At 42.9% G+C, this 18,452-nt stretch overlaps 1 protein-coding gene across 1 annotated transcript in view; it reads right to left on the bottom strand.

The window, feature by feature from the left end:
• Positions 1-1,683: 1,683 nt before the first annotated feature.
• LOC311288335 (C-type mannose receptor 2-like) overlaps positions 1,684-18,452 on the bottom strand; it is a gene marked incomplete at both ends in the record, with an annotated part of 33,174 nt that continues 16,405 nt past the window's right edge. Inside the window, 2 exons of the mRNA XM_084405675.1 lie at positions 1,684-1,952; positions 2,117-2,470. Coding sequence (XP_084261801.1) covers positions 1,684-1,952; positions 2,117-2,470 — 623 coding nt within the window. The remainder of the gene's footprint in view (positions 1,953-2,116; positions 2,471-18,452) is intronic.

The following is an 18,452-nucleotide window of genomic DNA, read 5'->3' as shown; positions in this document are numbered from 1 at the left end:
TATTGAAGAGTATTTTTCAAATTTAACACTGTTAAGTATGTGTGGTGTGCAGGGCGTGTTTGAACCCAAAATTGTCAGATGTAGGCTAGACGAAATTGCGTGGCATATAGTGTTGTAGCCGCGTCTGTTCGATTGGTAAAATGTTATAAGGCTACTCAGTTTTGTGGTAACGTTAGCCATGTTCTTCATGTACCGGCCTTTTGACAGCTTCGGCTGAAGTTGTCCTTGTGTTAATGGTCGTGTAATAACTTCTGTATGACCTGGCAATACAATTTTTTTTAAGTGTGTCTATAATGTGATAGTCTAAACTGATTTTATTTCGGGTGCGGGTCGGGTGGTCAGTTCTGTTTTAAGCGGGTCGGGTGTGGATTTTAATTAGTGCTGCTGTCGGAAAACGGGTCGGATGCGGATTTAATTGCGGGTACGGGCGGGTGCGGATTTACAAAATCGGACCCGTGCAGGACTCTGCATCAGACTCAGGACAGAAACGCACAACCTCTAAAGTAAGAACATGTTTATTCTTCAAACACAATTAGACTTTGAGATGTTCATACTGTCTTAATGATCGTGAATTGTGTTATGCTGATAAAATGTTTACATGATCATGTTTAACTTAATATTTTAGTTTTTCAACTCAGAAATGGACCAAACTCTATATTTGATTCTTCTTCTCATTGGTAAAGTGTGCTTATGGTTTATAGTTTGATCAGGTTTGACCCTGTTATGAAAAGCATTAAATCAAACGCTCTCTTTCACAGCTCTCTGCTCCGTATCTGAATGTGTTCAGCGTCAGTATCACTTTATAAACGTGATGAAGACCTGGACTGAAGCTCAGAGATTCTGCATAGAGAATTACACAGATCTGGCCACCGTTGACAACATGAATGACATGAACGAGCTGAAGAAGAGTGTGAATGATGGAGGTGTTCAGGATATGTGGATTGGGCTGAAGAGGACGAGTGTTGATAAATGGCAGTGGTCTTCAGGTGAACCTGCGCTCTATCTGAACTGGGGACCTTATCAACCTGAAGGCAGAGATGAGTGTGCTATGATGAATGGGAATGGAGAATGGAATGATTATTCATGTAGTATTAGCCTGACTTTCATCATATCAATACAGAGTTCTTCCATTCGGCCTAGCCTGCCTGGTGTCTGCAAAAACGAGTAATCCACAATACACATAGCCTAGAAATCTAGACGCACCCTAGCGGCAGCAACATTTATTTTGCTTCCAGGGTAGTCTAGCAACTCTCCGTTGACTTTTTGAGCTGGAAAAACCAAACTCAGGTCAGGCCAATCACATTGTGTATAGAGTTTAACATAATGACGACAGAGTTGTGACGGTTCCGTGTGAATTCCCTGCTACTTGAAAACAAAGAATGGCTGATGACGAACAGTGGTCTTTCGAATCAGCTTTGGCCGCGACTCTGGAAGACTTGGAGTTAAGCTTTTCTTTGAGAAAAGAACAAAGAACGGCACTGAAGTCATTCTTAACCCCTTCCCCTTCACCCCCAATTTTGGCAAGTGCTGCATACATGAAATGCCCAAAATAAAAAGGTTACTGCTCATAAGTAATTCTGAATAGAAACATAACACACATACATTTAGAAAGCCAACACTTGAGAGTTTATAGTTCAAGACTCAAAATTAACCAGACTGTTATTAATATTGAGATATATAAGCTCAAACATATTTTGAACTAAAATAATCTGGGATCACCAGAGCCCAGTTCTGATAGCACACGATCTCTCCGCTCAACCAGAGCCACATGTTCATTTGGCAGTAGTTGTGTAAACCCAACCACACCGCCTCAGTAGACGCACGTTTAACCACATTCATCACCTCCTCCTGCATCTCGACTGAATGAACCGAGACCAGATCCGTATAATTCTGTCTGCAGTATCTCAGAGCTTCAGGCCACGTCAGAGTCTCGTTGATCAGAATCAGTTTATCTGGACACAAAACAAACCACAAGCAAAAACTAGAGAGAGACTGATCAAAAACAACATGCAGAACAAACACTGTGGAGGAATCTGTCATGTCAGACATGTAGCGTGAACTTTAAGATATCTGGAGGTGATGGATGGATTGTGTGTGTTTGTGAGGATCTGCTCACCTTCATGACACACAAAAGGAAGTTGCTTGTTGCAATCGTCGGCATGCCATTGACCATGAGTGTTCGGGTCATTTGGTTTGAGCACTATACAGTTTTCATGTCCTCCACCATTATTAGGTTCACCAGAAGTCCAGTCTCTGAATGAGGAGTCACTCTGATCTGACCACTGCCATGAGTCTCTGAACAGACCGATCCAGACATCATTAGATATGTGACTATCACTGATGAACTTCTGAATCTGTTGACTCTCATTCTGGTTCCTCACACTGACCAGATCAATGTGATTCTGTCTGCAGTAACTCTGAGCGCCTCTCCAGGTCTTCATCTGATTGACATAGACGAGTCCTGTGTTCACTTTAAGAAAAACAAATGGAAACAGATTCATGAATCAGCTTCTTCATTATTCTTATGCTGATTTACGTTTTGGAAGCAAAGAGGACCAGTGGTCATCAGAAACTAGTGATGTTACATTTGACACTGAAGCTTCAAAGTGCATATCCAGTTTTCAGCAATATCTCATGAATCTCCGTGCCGAAGCGCGTATTGCTTTCAGAGAAACACGTGATCAACGAAAAATGAAGCCTCCCTTTCTGTCCAGTCTCGTGAATGCTTTACTTTGCGTGTCGGGATGTTTGAACCCAGACCAATACTCTACAGGTTATTGAAAGTTTAAGTCCATTTACTATTTTTATTTTTTATAAATAGACCTATAGCCTGTGTTGCATGATCACATATTCTGCCATATAAACATCATAGAAACCATAAAGTAATTAGACCATCATTTACTTGCATCAAGCAACTTTGTTGGTATTTTTTATAAATAGTATTAATATAATTGTTAGATTTCATTTATTGCAACACTTTAATATGTGACTTATATTATCAGAAAACTGAACATTTAGCGTAGTCAGGCTTTTATTTGTGCTCAATAGATAAAACAACGGCGCTGTGGACAGGGTTTATGGCTGCTATAGATTTGACCTGCCACTAGATGGCGCTGTTTTCAACACTCTTGATGCTTCCAATCTTTTCCTGGAACAATCAGGGGAAATTCTCAGTGCTTCATGAGGCTTCATTTCTCCATCACTATCAGAAACATGTGTCATTCATGACTGATTTTGCTGATAACTGTTGTGACAAACTGCTGGTCCAGCCAGACTGCACCAGGTGGAGTTGATCTGCTCATTAGCAGGGTAGACACAGGCTGTGTACGAAATCACCCATATACCCTTAAATAGGGCACTTTTTGAGGAAACAGCCACTTGTAGTGGTGTGTGCAAAATCCTGTTTTGTATCTTCGTATGCTCTTAAAGTGGTGTTTGTATTTGTGTTTAAAAGTTTTTCACCTGACTGATTGACTGCATCAAACTTTCAAAATAAAAAAGAGAGAGAGCAAAAGTGTGGTCAAAGAGTGTCCAGTTTTATTATTATTGTAGGCTATTGGAAAGTGTCAGAGTTCTGCACACGGAGAACCGTGCAAAATATTGAGGAATCACTTGACAATAACATTGAGTACCATTTAGAGATTTTTCATGACAATTTTATTGCAACTTTATATTTCTCCATTATGTGTCCTTACACATTTCTCTGGAATACTGGATTCAGACACACAGAGCTGAATGAGAGACACATCAAACAGATGAAGATGTTAAACTGCATATTAATGTTTGTTAACTAGTCATTAGAAATGTCAGTAAAAAAAAAAAAAAAAAAAAAAAAAAAAATGGATTGTAGACTTATATTTTAGGCTATTCAAATGATTATTGCTCCAATATTAATAATAATGTTACTGTTCATCTTTTTTATTTTATTTATTGCAATGGACAATGTGTGAGTTCCCTTAAAGTTAATCTAAGAATGAAGTTTTTAGGGGTTAGTGTTGAGATCCTAAATCAGCAGCTCAATGCATCTCTTATCACATGCTCTGTAGCTAATGATCACAAATTCATGTCTGAAATGTTTAATTTGTTTTAATTCAATCATCAAAACAAAATTATTATATCATATTTACTTTTGTACATATATCATACTGAAATTTGTTCTCGGTACAAGAGTTTTGTTCATATATATCATTCAAGATGTGTAAAGTTATTGTATGTCTATTATATGTTAACTTTATACTGTATGCATTCATTAATTCATTACAATTTATTTATAATTTATAATTTACAGTATATATTGTTGCTGAAAAAAAAAAAATCTGTTCTCTAATGGCGGATTCCCAGAGTTATCAACAACAGAAGATCAACATGTTCAATATCGGTTTATTTTCTATCCAGAAGTTGAAACTGTGACAAATATCCACAGTCTGCTCTATATTTATGAGCACATTAAAAACTAGCAGCATTTAGTATTACATTAATTTTGTACAGTATATTGTGCATCTTTTTTATTTATTGTGATTGTATGGAGCTGCACTTACTGTTAGATGAACTGCAGATGAAAGTCAGGCTGTTACTACATGACTTTTACTAATAATCAAATACTTTGGGTTGGTAGATTATAATTAGATATTTCTCTTTCTGTAATTTGTTTCTGTTAACATTCCTGGTATCGTATATTTGCCACAATGTTATACAAGTAGATTTGACTTGGAAAATACTACATTTTGATGTTTTTCATTTACATTAATTATAGTGTTTACTATTGATGCCTTTCAATTTGTGTTGCAGGTGTGGAGAATTGGTTGATTCACCCTCGAGAGTGGAAACAATTGGGCTTGGTCGCTGCTGGTCTCGGTTGTAACATAAATGGGGAGGCCAAGCACATAATCAAATTTAGAACATTTAATATTTAATCAAGAAAACAGACATAACTACATTTACAGTAAAAAAAATCTACAAACACAAAACAACCACATCAAGCCTTGGACTGGAGAGAATGAAAAGTCAGCATGTCCACCAAGCAGCGAGACCAGCAGCGACCAAGCCCAATTGTTTCCTCTCTCGAGGGTGAATCAACCAATTCTCCACACCTGCGACACATCAATTAACCTGAAGACACAAAAAGTGTTACCCAGAGACACCTACTGGCAAAACAAAGCACCACAGCCCCTTGGATCATCACACTATTGAGAGAGTTTGTGTTGAGAAGAGGGTTTGAAAACTGTTTTTGCTCTTATATTTCTTCTTCTTTTCTTCTTCTGAGAGCTGAGATCACTGGTGTTGAGGAGGAGATCACGACAGACATTCACAACAGAGACGAGATAAAGACATTAAAGTGCTCATATCATGCTTTCATTCCCCTGAAGTCCATTTCTAATGTTAGTAAAGGTTGTTGGACTCTCATTATCTCACTGAAATAATATCATCATCTTCTGCTGCTGCTGTTCTACGTCACGACACTTCCTACTCTACGTCCTACGTCATACGCCAGCATCCATCTCCGTGAAAGCGTGTCGACCGCTACCGGAAGACAGTTATTTTCGTTTATAAAGTTTTAAATATGTATATTTTTACGACAAAACCGCACGGATTACCCTCAGAAGGCCTTCGTTTATACCCATGGAGCCGGATGGATTACTTTTGTGAAGGATGCATGCACATTTTGGGACTTGAACAATGTGGACCCCATTGCTTCACACTATAACCACTGAAAGATCTAAGACATTTTCTAAAATAACTGAAAATGTGTTCGTCTGAAAAAAGATTGACATACATCTCGAACGGCTTGAGGGTGAGTAAATCATGGGTTAAATATAATTTTTGGCCGAACTATCCCTTTAACACATCCTCATCACTCATTTGTTTATGTCCACATTCAGATGTTCAGGATGGACAATATTTACATCTCGTCAAACAGGAGAAACAGTGAGATTAATCTGTTGGTTTTACTGCAACAACAGGAAAGTTACACTATAATTGACTCCCAATTCAGAGCTGAATCATTCGAAGTCCAGTAAGGTTGAAGTGAATGTTGTTAAACGAGACACTCTAAAATATGGAGGATTTCCTGTTTACATCACCAGCTGTTCCCGCCCACCGCTCCTGTCGCCTAGCAACTGTGACAGATGTGTTTCTGACAGACTTTTAAATACAAAAATGGAGCCAGAAATGTCTTTTAAGCCACCCGGCATATCTAAGGCTGAGACAAGTCCATAGACAGTTAAAAGAAGTATTGTGTATTTGTCATGTTATTTAACTGATATTTCATTTCATATTTGAAATAAGCAGGGTAGGGTTGTGTAACCCTCCCCAGTCGGGTACACTTGTATAATACTATTAAAAGAGCCCTGGTATCCCAGCAGTAGTAAAGGGTAATGTCTGGTCCTTCCCCAGAAGAATGGATAGTTAGCTACAAGAATACTACAAAAATAATTTGTTATATAGCGCGGTGCCTCCAATTAATAAACATATATTCTTATGTGTTTGAGAATAATAAAAAAACAACAACAGGTTGACCATTAGAAAGTTATAATAAACCAAGAGGTGTGTCATATACCCTGAGTGTTATAAACCCTGAGGGTTCATTTTGCAAACAAACTCTATCTGCTTTGCAAAGGAAAACTTGACTCGCAAACAAACATAAAACAAAGTGCAAGTACAAAGGTCAATTTGAGCGAAAATGCAGTGGAGTAAAACATATGCAGTGGCGCAAAAAGTGGTTATGTGCTATATGCGGCGCATAGTTATAGGTGCTAGCGCATAGGTGCTATATGTGGCGCAAATACATTTAGGTATTTTCTTATGTAGCTGCTGTTGTGCGTTTCTAAACTATTTCTGCATTTCCTCAATGTTATATAACAATTTAGAGGACTAACAGGCTAGAGTAGGCGCCGGCGCTCTCATAAGATTCCATCATAGAATTTTGACAGTGTGTGGAGGTAATATCGGGAGAGGGCGGGGGCGCCGTGAGCGCTGAGCGAGCAGGTTCGAGTAATGAGTTGTCGTCGAAAAAGATGGATAAAGCAAAAAAGCTGTCGGGGGCTAAAAATAGAAAAAGAAAGAGGGAAAAGGAGATGGCATGTCAAGGGATGCGACAGCAGCTAAATAAGTGGATGGTGAAAGGCAACAGGTAAGATTTAAAGTGTGACGTCTGTGTGTGCTTGGAGGCTTGCAAATATTCTTGTTAACAGACTAGCTAGCGTTTGCTAACACTGGGAATGTAGCAGCCAAATGGGGGGTTAAATTACGGCTATCTTAGAATATGCAAAACTGAGGTTGCTGAGCTGAAAACTGGAAAATATAAGGTAGCATGTATAATAAATGATCTGGAAAACAACTAATGTAATATCTCTGGTTTACCATGGAATCATGCATAGATTTGCTCCCAAACTTGGAGGCTTGCGAATATTGATGTAAACTGAGACTGGCTAGTGTTTGCTGACTTAAAGGTGAACTAAGTAACTTTTTTACCTTAACTGAACAGCTTCGGAGTCAGTGGAATGGTTATATTACTTATTTCGGGTTGAATGGTGGTCGTTTCGCACCCCCCTGGTGCCCGTGAGCGGAAAATACGCACTTGCAAGTTTGAGCCGGCGGGCCACCGGCGCCGCGTCAGGAAGTCTCGCGTGATATCAGGTCTCGCGATGTAAACAATTGCTTTACGGCCAAAAGAAATCTGCTAAAATACTGTCATTATTGTGCTCCCTCACGCTGTTCGAACCCGAATGAAGAAGACGTTTTAAAGAATGTCCCATCTGCTTTGATGTCGTTGATCTACTAGCCTCTGGTGTCTGAGAATCGCTAACGAGTTTTTACAACAGTGTTGTCAAATATCTATTCCGAAGCTGTGGGGGGAGCTCTAGAGAGAAACCTGCAAGCAAAAAGCGAGAATACAGCGAAGAAATCCCGAAACTACTGAGCCCTGCTTTAATGCAGACTAAGGTTGCTGATATTTACATTTAGATTTTGGTTAAACCCTATGGTACCAATCCCATGCATGATATATCTCAATTTTATTAAGGTAAAATAACAACTGGTAAATATAAGGTAGCATGCACAATAAATGACTAGAAGCTGAAAAAAAAAAAACATTATATATATGTGCACGTGTAGCAGACTTCAAGTGGTAACCACAGGACACCATGGAAACACGACCACACAACGACTGAAGTGATGATACTCTGAGTTGTTTATTCACCTTAAACAGAGTAGTGAGACACAATTAGGGACATACCAGAAGGCCTACTCTCTCATTCCTCCACTTCCCCATCTGCATACACCATCCGTCTGAGCCCGAACGCTTTAACAAGGGCATTATATAGCATTTAACATATGTAGATGATGGTGCTGAATTACCCCACATAACAGGACAGCACTCATAGGAAACATAAATGGAAATTAAATAACACATTTGAGAAAGTTAACATACAAACATGTTATAAATTCACTTAAATGCACATATGAATGTACTTTAAACTGATTGTTGAACTACTGTGTGTATAATAAAGTTCCTTTTTTACACAAACAGTCTCATTGTATGAAAATATACCACAAGGCATTTAGTATGAAATTAGCCCTAGTATATACTGGAGGTACACAACTATCAAGTTAAACTCACACATTACATAGTAAACAGTCAAATAAAAGATCACAAATTGAAAAAACCTTAAACCGAGTAGTGAGACACAACTAGGGACATACCAGAAGGCCTACTCTCTCATTCCTGCATTGAAAGACGCACGTGAAAACGAGGCTCTAACTTTAACACGGTTAAAAGAGCAACTTACAAAGAAAATAATCGAATCACACTGATACACATTATGACATAACCTCTTAACAGTGTTTTGACATCATAAATAAAGTGTTCTCTTACGAGAGGTTCTCTCGTACTGCGTAAGTCTTACGCTAGGGGAAAATCTCTTTTCCGCGAGATACTGAAGCCAAAAATTATCCTTAATTTTGAAATAATGTAAAACGCGTTGCGGCAGCATGCAGACACAGGCGAGACGGCTCGCGCGCCTATTGGCTGCCCTGCGGCAACTGCAGCAGCCTATCGATAAGGCCTTTTCGTGACGTCAGCTCCAATGGGGGCGCTTCGCGCCCAATACGCCACGTCCCGCCAGAATGGGCGTGGCCTAGGGCTATAAATATAGCTTCGAGAGGCTAGCTCACTGATTTTTAAACAGTGGTCAAATATCGAAGCTGGAGTCTTAAATCTTTCTTATAATGCTGAGTTTGTCCAGATCAAGTACGAGTGTGATGTTTTAAAGAGTAATGAATTTTGAGCAACAACAATTTGGGGCCACCAGTGATCCCGTGACGGGCAAGGGGATGCTCATGCATCTATAAGCCTTTGTGTTCCCCCTGTGGCTCAGTGGTGGAATCATAGGTTTATCGCACGAGAGACCGGTGTTCGAATCCCGGTCTAACGGCATATATATTATGCCGCCAATGCTTCGGTCTGTCAGTTCCCTGAAGGCGACTGCAGATGTGCATTTTGCAGCCAACGAGCGCGTTGTACAACCCGCTCGCCTGCACCCAAACACCGTTTCTATGGTTCCCGTGCGTCACTGGCGAAAGGAGAAAAGGGTGTTTTTAGCCCCGCTGCGGCCGGGCCGACATCCACTCATCACACATTTCTCATTCCCCTCTGAAGTTCAGGTGACTGGAAATGTCAATATTGCAGTGAGCGAGCCTGTTGTTTTGCACGCACGCCTGCAAACAAACGCCAGCATGTTGACGCTCTCTGATAATACTCGCGCTAACTGAATGCCTATGTGTCTTCCTCTGTGGTCCAGTGGTAAATCATCGCGCGAGAGACCTGTGATCGAATCCCGGGTCTACCGGCAGAAATATTTTTTTGCCGTCAATGCTCGCTCTGGCAGTTCCCTGAAAAGGCGACTGCAGATGTGTATTTTGCAGCCAACGAGCGCGTGGTACAACCCGCTCGCCTGCACCCAAACACTGTTTCTATGGTTTCCGCCTCTGAAGTTCAGACGACTGGAAATGTCAATATTGCAGTGAACAAGCCTGCTGTGATACACGCACGCCTGCAAACAAACGCCAGCATGTTGACGCTCTCTGTTTCTATGGCAACTTCTCGCTCGTTCAGTTCCAGTAAATGCGACTGTTCCAGTGTATTCTGCAGTAAACAAGTCGGCGAAGCAGCCCGCTTGCCTGCACCCAAACGCCGCTTTTACGGCTACCCAGATAAATCCCATAAGAGTGTATTTTCTGGTGTCCCGGCCACGGCCGATGGTGTTACGAGTGTAGACAAAATGCCCACTGCCCAGTGCTCATTCCTACACACAAACACAGCCCGTCACAGGGCTCGCGCACATGAAATCGACCCAGATCGATTGCGCATTAAACGTGGTAAATGTGCCCACTGCCCAGTGCCCACAAACACTACATTCCGCATATCTCAAGGTTTCTGTAAAAACAAAACCAACGTGCATTCGCTCTGCTCAGAAGGACAATGCTCTCAGTGTTGTAAATGTGCCCGCTATCCCGCGCCCACATTCACACATAGACATGACAGGTCCTACGGGACTCGCCCAGCCCTCCCCTCTCGGTTGACCACCGCAAAGGAGTCGAGCGCGGGCACTCTGCCCGCTGTTATCAGCGCGCCCCCTGCCTCAAAGCGCGACGCTTATGTTGCAGCACACCGAAGCCCCTCTGTCGCTGAGCGACCGGAGCGCGCTCCGCATTCAGCCCCTAGCCATTCGTGCAGATGCATGGGGAAGGCTACCCGGGGGTTTTGAAGTGGGTGCTAGACATTATAGAAAGAGGCTATTCGCTACAGTTTCGCCGACGCCCTCGCCGCTATGTGACGCGCGTCGAAACTACGGTAAAAACAGAAGTAGCACCACCTACTTCGAGCCGAATTTTTGAAACTGTTGAGCAAAGGGGCCATAGAGCCTTTATCTCAAGCTCAGAGCGAAGGAGGGCTATACAGCAGATACTTCCTGGTACTGAAAAAAGACGGGGGTCTCAGACCCATACTAGATCTAAGGCAACTGAACAGAGTGCTTGCGAAGCGACAGTTCAGAATGCTCACGACCAGAAAAATCCTCATGCAGATTCGCCGAGGAGATTGGTTTGTGTCAATAGATCTGAAAGACGCATATTTTCAAATACAAATAGCGTCACGTCACAGGCGACATTTGAGATTCGCCTTCGAGGGCCAGGCATATCAGTGCTCAGTCCTACCGTTCGGCTTGTCTCTAGCACCCCGTACATGTACGATGTGCATGGACGCAGCGCTCGCACCCCTCAGACTACAGGGCATGCGAGTATTGAACTACTTGGACGATTGGCTGATTCTAGCTCAATCTCACTCGGTGCTCATAGAGCACAAGACCATTTTGCTCGATCACCTCGAGAATCTGGGTCTCAGAGTCAATTGGGCGAAGAGTTCTCTGTCTCCCAGACAGATAATATCTTTTCTGGGCACAGAACTGGACTCGCTGTCTATGATAGCGCGACTGTCACCACAGCGCGTACTAGACATTCAGCGCGCAGTGAGCTCTTTCCGCTGCGTCGCATCTGTCCCGCTCAAGAAATTTCAGAGGATGCTAGGTCTCATGGCCTCAGCATCATCAGTACTTCAGCTGGGCTTGCTTCACATGCGCCCGCTACAGTTCTGGCTGAAAGAGCGAGTACCGTGCCGAGCGTGGGCTTCCGGTCTGCTTCGTCTCAAGGTCAATCAGAAATGCATCGCAGCTCTGAAACCTTGGAAAGCAAACGACTTGTACTAATCAGGTGTAAGCCTGGGGACTTCCTCGAGTGTGAAGGTAGTGTCTACGGACGCATCCACCTTGGGATGGGGAGCACTGCTCAAGGGCAGACCGTTCTTCGGCCAATGGTCAGAACGGGAGAAGCTTCTACACATAAACTGCCTCGAAATGTTGGCAGTGGACAACGCGCTGATGCATTTTTGTCCCCAAATACAAGGACACCACGTCCTGGTCCGCTCGGACAACATGTCAGTGGTGTCCTACATAAATCGCCAGTGCGGCCTCAGGTCCCGAAACCTGCACAGGCTGACAGAACGCCTCCTGGTGTGGGCTCAGCGCAACCTGCTCTCGCTGAGAGCAGCGCATGTGCCAGGGCTCCTAAACGTAGGACCGGACAGACTGTTCAGGAACAATGTTCCGACAGGCGAGTGGCCTCTACACCCACAGACAGTCCAGCTGCTGTGGAAGAAATTCGGCAGAGCGGAAGTAGACCTGTTCGCGTCTCAAGAAAACGCTCACTGTCTGGAATTTTTCTCCAAGAGCAGGGACACGCTGGCTCATGTATGGCCCCGCCGCCCGCTCTATGCCTTTCCTCCCGTCTCTCTCCTGCCTCAGGTGATAGAACGGATCAGAGAAGGATGCTCAGTGCTACTCGTAGCGCCGTTCTGGAAAAACCAACCCTGGTTCCCAGTTCTGATGCAGATAGCAAGCACTGCCCCATGGCCAGTGAGGAGCGACCTCCTCTCTCAGGCCAAGGGCTCGTTTTGGCATCCGCGCCCAGAGCTGTGGTCCCTTCATGTTTGGGCCATCAACGGGTACCCGCTGACCTCCCAAGCGGAGTGTTAAACACGATCACGCAGGCTAGAGCTCCGTCTACGCGACGTCTCTATTCCTCAAAATGGTCAGTGCTCTCCAGCTGGTGCACAGCTCGTGGCATGTCGCCCCTAGACTGTGGGGTGACGGAGGTTCTCTCCTTCCTACAAGAGCTGTTGGACAAGGGCAGGACCCCTTCCACGCTCAAAGTGTATGTGGCGGCCATAGCAGCGTTCTCAAAACAACGCTGGGTCAGTCAGTAGGAAGGAACGATTTAGTCATCCGCTTCCTTAGAGGAGCTAAGAGACTGAATCCTCCCAGACCTCCCTCAGTCCCTGTATGGGACCTTTCTACAGTGCTGGAAGCCATGAAAGGTGACCCATTCGAGCCTTTACAGACGATTGATCTTAAACACCTGTCTTTCAAGACAGTGTTTCTTCTGGCTCTCGCTTCAGTGAAGCGCATAGGGGACTTACACGCGCTCTCAGTAAGCGCGACGTGCATGGAGTTTGGGCCTAATGACTCAAGAGTTATACTCAAACCTAAGCACGGTTATGTTCCAAAATCCCTCAACACACCGTTTAGGGCGCAGGTCATTTCCCTGTCAGCCCTACCGGTCTCTGACGAGGAAGGAGACGCAAGCTTCCTTTGCCCAGTCAGGGCATTAAGAGCTTATGTGTCTCGCAGGTCTGTTTTCAGACAGACAGAGCAGCTCTTTGTTTTCACTCTACGGACGTTCTAAGGGACTTGCCGTGTCGAAACAGAGCCTATCCAGTTGGATAGTTGATGCTATAGCGCTGGCTTATACCTCTAAGGGCTTACAGTGCCCATTAGGTGTCAGAGCACACTCCACGAGAGGCGTGGCCTCGTCGTGGGCTTGGTCTAGTGGGATTGCCTTGCAAGATATCTGTATGGCGGCAGGCTGGGCCTCCCCGTCTACATTTATAAGGTTTTATAACCTAGAGGTTCCCGCCTTGCAGGCTAAGCTGCTTTCGGTCTGAAATCGGTACTGTCTGCCCTGATGTGTTCGGGCCAGAATACTGAAACTGCTTGAGCAAATGCTCGCTGTTTGATCGCGCAGCTCTATGGGCAGTGTGTAAGACCCACTATATTCGTCAGTCCAGGCCGGGGATCGCCCTGACTGTACGACACATCATCAGTATAACCGCTCCTTATAGGATGTTATATTATTACAGGAATGATGCTATTCTAGCCACTCTTTCCTGGGCTCTCTGTGAGTCCCTTTTGATCATGTACTATATGAGCCCGGGCACTTGCCCTTGGGACTTTGGTGCTGGATCTTAGCATGCACGGCGTTTTACACTGTGTTCCCCTAGCGTAAGACTTACGCAGTACGAGAGAACCTCTCGTAAGAGAACGTACTCGGTTACTAACGTAACCTCGGTTCTCTCTAGAGAGGGAACGAGTACTGCGTATCTTGCCGTGCCTGCACACGCTCTGGTTCGCTTCGGCGATGAAAAACCAGTGAGCTAGCCTCTCGAAGCTATATTTATAGCCCTAGGCCACGCCCATTCTGACGGGACGTGACGTATTGGGCGCGAAGCGCCCCCATTGGAGCTGACGTCACGAAAAGGCCTTATCGATAGGCTGCTGCAGTTGCCGCAGGGCAGCCAATAGGCGCGCGAGCCGTCTCGCCTGTGTCTGCATGCTGCCGCAACGCGTTTTACATTATTTCAAAATTAAGGATAATTTTTGGCTTCAGTATCTCGCGGAAAAGAGATTTTCCCCTAGCGTAAGACTTACGCAGTACTCGTTCCCTCTCTAGAGAGAACCGAGGTTACGTTAGTAACCGAGTACGATTTCATTACAGAAAAGCAGTTAATACAAGACATAGGAGAGAGGAAAAACTACCTCCGCTTCCCCGTCTGCATCAAAGGGCAACATTCTCATCTGAAAAATGAAGCCTACCCGGAAGTGCGAAAAACTGCAATACATCGAAAATCCGCTAGGGGAAGGTCCCAAAAGGGAGCAAATGTCCATAGCCCTCATGTTAAAATGTCCGTTTTCACAGCATAAATTCATGTTTTTACAGGTTGGTCCCATGGACTTTTATTGTATTTTTCGATAGGTTCCGAGTGCCTGACAACGGCGAGGGTAATGAATTTTTTTAGATAGTAGTAGATAGTATTTAGATATAAAATGTATGACAAATAAGGGCGTGGTTAACTTTGATTGACAGCTTGATTGACAGCTTAGGCTGCGCCAACTGGAGAATGACAACATAAGAAGCGCCATTTTTTAACACATTTGAAATATAATACTACTGTTTCTGTATCATGAAATGTAGTTTTAAGAGTTTTTCAGGCGAGAATGTAGTTGTTTAAAGCTCAAATCTGTGGTTTATTTAAAGATTTATGAAAATTTTATCCAGTTGTGAGATCCAGCGATGATGACCGGGCGCTCGGCGCTCATGTACCCCGCCTGGAACAGCTTTTCCTCGGCTAGTCGTTCGCCGCTGACCCTGGCGCCTCTGTAGTGGTTAAACATGAGGTATAATTCGTCTTGTGTATATCTAACGGGCGATTTTTGGTTTTGTGAATCTATAACTTGTTCCCTGGCCAATCGTTTTGGCTGAGGGGAAGTTTCATAACTTTATAAGCTATTTAACTTTACCGTTGTATGGTTAGACTAGAGCGCTGACTTTGTATGTTTGACTGAATTGTTTGCTTTATTTGTATAGCTTCTTATACCTTTTACTTATACTTTATAATGGCTAATATTGATAAAACTGAAATTTAACAAAAAGAGACTGGGTTGAGTTTTGTCATTTTAAATTTTAATACAACGAAGATGATCTATAATGTTGTTTACTGCAAAATCTGTTGTTTAGTACAAATGCACATATTGCCTGGACCATATTAAAATGTTTAATATTTTTATATTATATTTAAAACGAAAAGAGGCAGGTTTGTGTTTTATATTTTGTTTTTTTATAAATAGGCAAACGTTATGTGCAGTGAATATAATCAATACGCGTTGCCTGAACCACATTTGTGTGGCTATAATGTTTAAGATTTCTTTAAATGAAAACGAAAAGAGTTAGTATGGTGTTTTATAACAAATTTCGTTGCCTAAAATATACACAGAGATAACCAGAGTAGCAGAGCGAGCTGAGTGTCGCGCGCTGCGTTAGAAGGTGGGCGGGGTTAGGATTTCCCAAGATTTCCCAAGATGGCGCCGCCCATACCCCCCATAAACGGCTTCAAAACCGTTCTTCAGAAAGTCTATGGGTGACGTCACAGACGCTTTGTCCATATTTTTTACAGTCTATGGTCTGCATACACCATGCGTCTGAGGCTGAACGCGAATGTTTAAAGGAGAAGCGATATAGTTTTCTTTGGTGTCCCACTAAATAAGGCCCACATACAACAATTGATAGGAACTCTTGATCGGAACCATTGAAAATAGTACATTGAAAACAAGTTTTGCTGAAGTTAACAGTTTACTACATTTCTTATTACACATAAAAAAAAAAAATTAAAAAAAACCTCAAATGCCTAAATTGACCGGCTACATGTGCGTGTGTCATATTTGTATTTTTTTAAATACAAAATGTGAATGTAATTTCAACAGCAGCACAACCTTACTGCATAATAGAGCTGGTAAGTCCCGCCCCTTCCGCTAACCCCACTGGACCTCTAGGTTGAAAAATCGTCAATGCAAGTGAATGGGAGAAAATAATTATTTTCTGGTCCCGTTTGAATTGTGCCATGAATGTGAACATATGTTGTCTGTGAATTTTTTATAGAATTTTTTGTGTAAAGAATGCTACAATTTAGCGGGTAGAAGTTTGATACGGTTAGACTTTGTGTGAGAGCACTTTGTGGACTACAACTCTTCGCTGCTTTCGACGCGTTTGAAACGTCACCACCACGCGCACACGGACACTAGCTCACGGATCCCGCTAAACATGACTGTGTCTTTGGTGCACTTCACCGCCTTCTTTCAGGGAGAGGACAAAATCGTTGAGGTTGGCGAAAACCACGGGTAAGTCAACTTTATGGGGTGACGTCACATAGGCGACATGTAGTCTTTCTCGTTATGTCTTTTCCACAACTGCTAGCCGAAGAATCATACCATATACTGTCAAACTCGTAACATGAAAAATGATATAAAAAATTCACAGACAACATATGTTCACATTCATGGCACAATTCAAACGGGACCAGAAAATAATTATTTTCTCCCTTTCACTTGCATTGACGATTTTTCAACCTAGAGGTCCAGTGGGGTTAGCGGAAGGGGCGGGACTTACCAGCTCTATAGTTGTCTTATCTGATGCCATCACTAGGCTGATTTAAGAATTGAATTTAGGCTGCTATATTTAACAGTGAGGATGGTGGATCGGGAAAGACAGGGAAAGGCAACAGGTAGGCTAGGTCTAACATTAGGTGGAAGTGTAGGGGGAGCCACTTGATACCAACAAATTCATTTCTTAATATTATTAATATGGAAAAAGTAATATGGAAAATCTATTACATAATATTTGTTTGACAATATGTCTTAGTGGAGAAGAACACAGGCAAGGAGTAAAAGAGATAGACATGAGGGGTGCTTCTCAATATCCCTCCTCGTCTCCTCGCTCCTCCGTCCTCCATCCTATGACCTGGAAACCGATCGAGCTCAGCCATCTTGAAGGACATCTCAGTTCTCTAATCGCACTGCGAGGAATCGAGGATCGAAGAGTTTTATGAGTACAGAACCTATTTGTACTGCTGTAGAAGTTTGGTACCATTCTGGGCATTATTAGTGGGGTAATTTACGAGATACATCATAGGATCCAATAGCACCTGCACTAAGCCATTCGGCTGATATCTCTAAATAAGCTCTAACTTTAATAATGTTCGACCAAGGGAGAAAAGGCTTCTGGGGGTGTGTTTGGCTCGAGGTCATGGTGCAAAGGACCATAGGTTGATTTTACTATCAACCTATGGTCCTTTGCACCATGACACCCTCGAGGCAAACACCAGCGTAAACGCTGCATCAGAAGTGTGTCTGAAATCAGTTTAGTGAGGTACCTTTGTGCTCAAACGCTGCCTGCAAAGTCACTGCCTAAGGTTTCGTACGCAGCAAACACTCACTTCGACCTTCTTGGACTTTGAAGGATTCAGCTCTGAATTGGGACAAAGTTATAGTGTAACTTTCCTGTTGTTTCAGTGAAACTAAATGAATGCGACTGAATGAAATATGACTAGAACAATAACACACTGTTTCTCCTGTTTCACGTCAGAGATGGAAATATTGTCCAGCCTGAACGTCTAAATGTGGACTTAAACAAATGAGTGACGAGGATGTGTTAACATGCAAATGTGTAAAAAAAAAACAGCAGGAGTATGAAATTAAACAAAATAAGAATTTTCACAAAGAGACAGATTACTTCTTCTTTTTATGTTTTAATGTCGCATCCAGCCAATCACAGTCAAGTATTTAGACGGAGGAAATAAAGACACGTTTAATGTCTTTAGGCTTGTTCGACTTGAACCGGCGCTGCACAGACCGATCGGTTTATGACATCAAAGTACCGCGAGAGCAATTCAAAAGCATATAGGAGCCGTCTACTTTCTATTCGCTCTCGCGGTACTTTGATGTCATTCACCGATCGGTCTGTGCAGCGCCGGTTCAAGTCGAACAAGCCTATCATCTCGTCTCTGTTGTGAATGTCATGCCATTGTCTGCTGCTACAAGCTTATTTCTGCAACAGAATAAAAAAATGCAATTGTGACTTTTTAATCTCACAAAACTTTTTTTCTCAGAATTGTGTGATATAAAGTATCAATGGTGAGTAATAAAGTCACAATTCTTTATTTTTCTCACAATTGTGACTATATCTAGCAATTCTGACTTCATGACTTGCATTTGTGAGTTTATATCTCACAATTT

This window comes from Rutilus rutilus (genome assembly GCF_951802725.1).
Source record: "Rutilus rutilus genome assembly, chromosome: 3".
Classification (NCBI taxonomy): domain Eukaryota; kingdom Metazoa; phylum Chordata; class Actinopteri; order Cypriniformes; family Leuciscidae; genus Rutilus; species Rutilus rutilus.
This window is presented reverse-complemented; position numbering and strand designations above follow the sequence as displayed.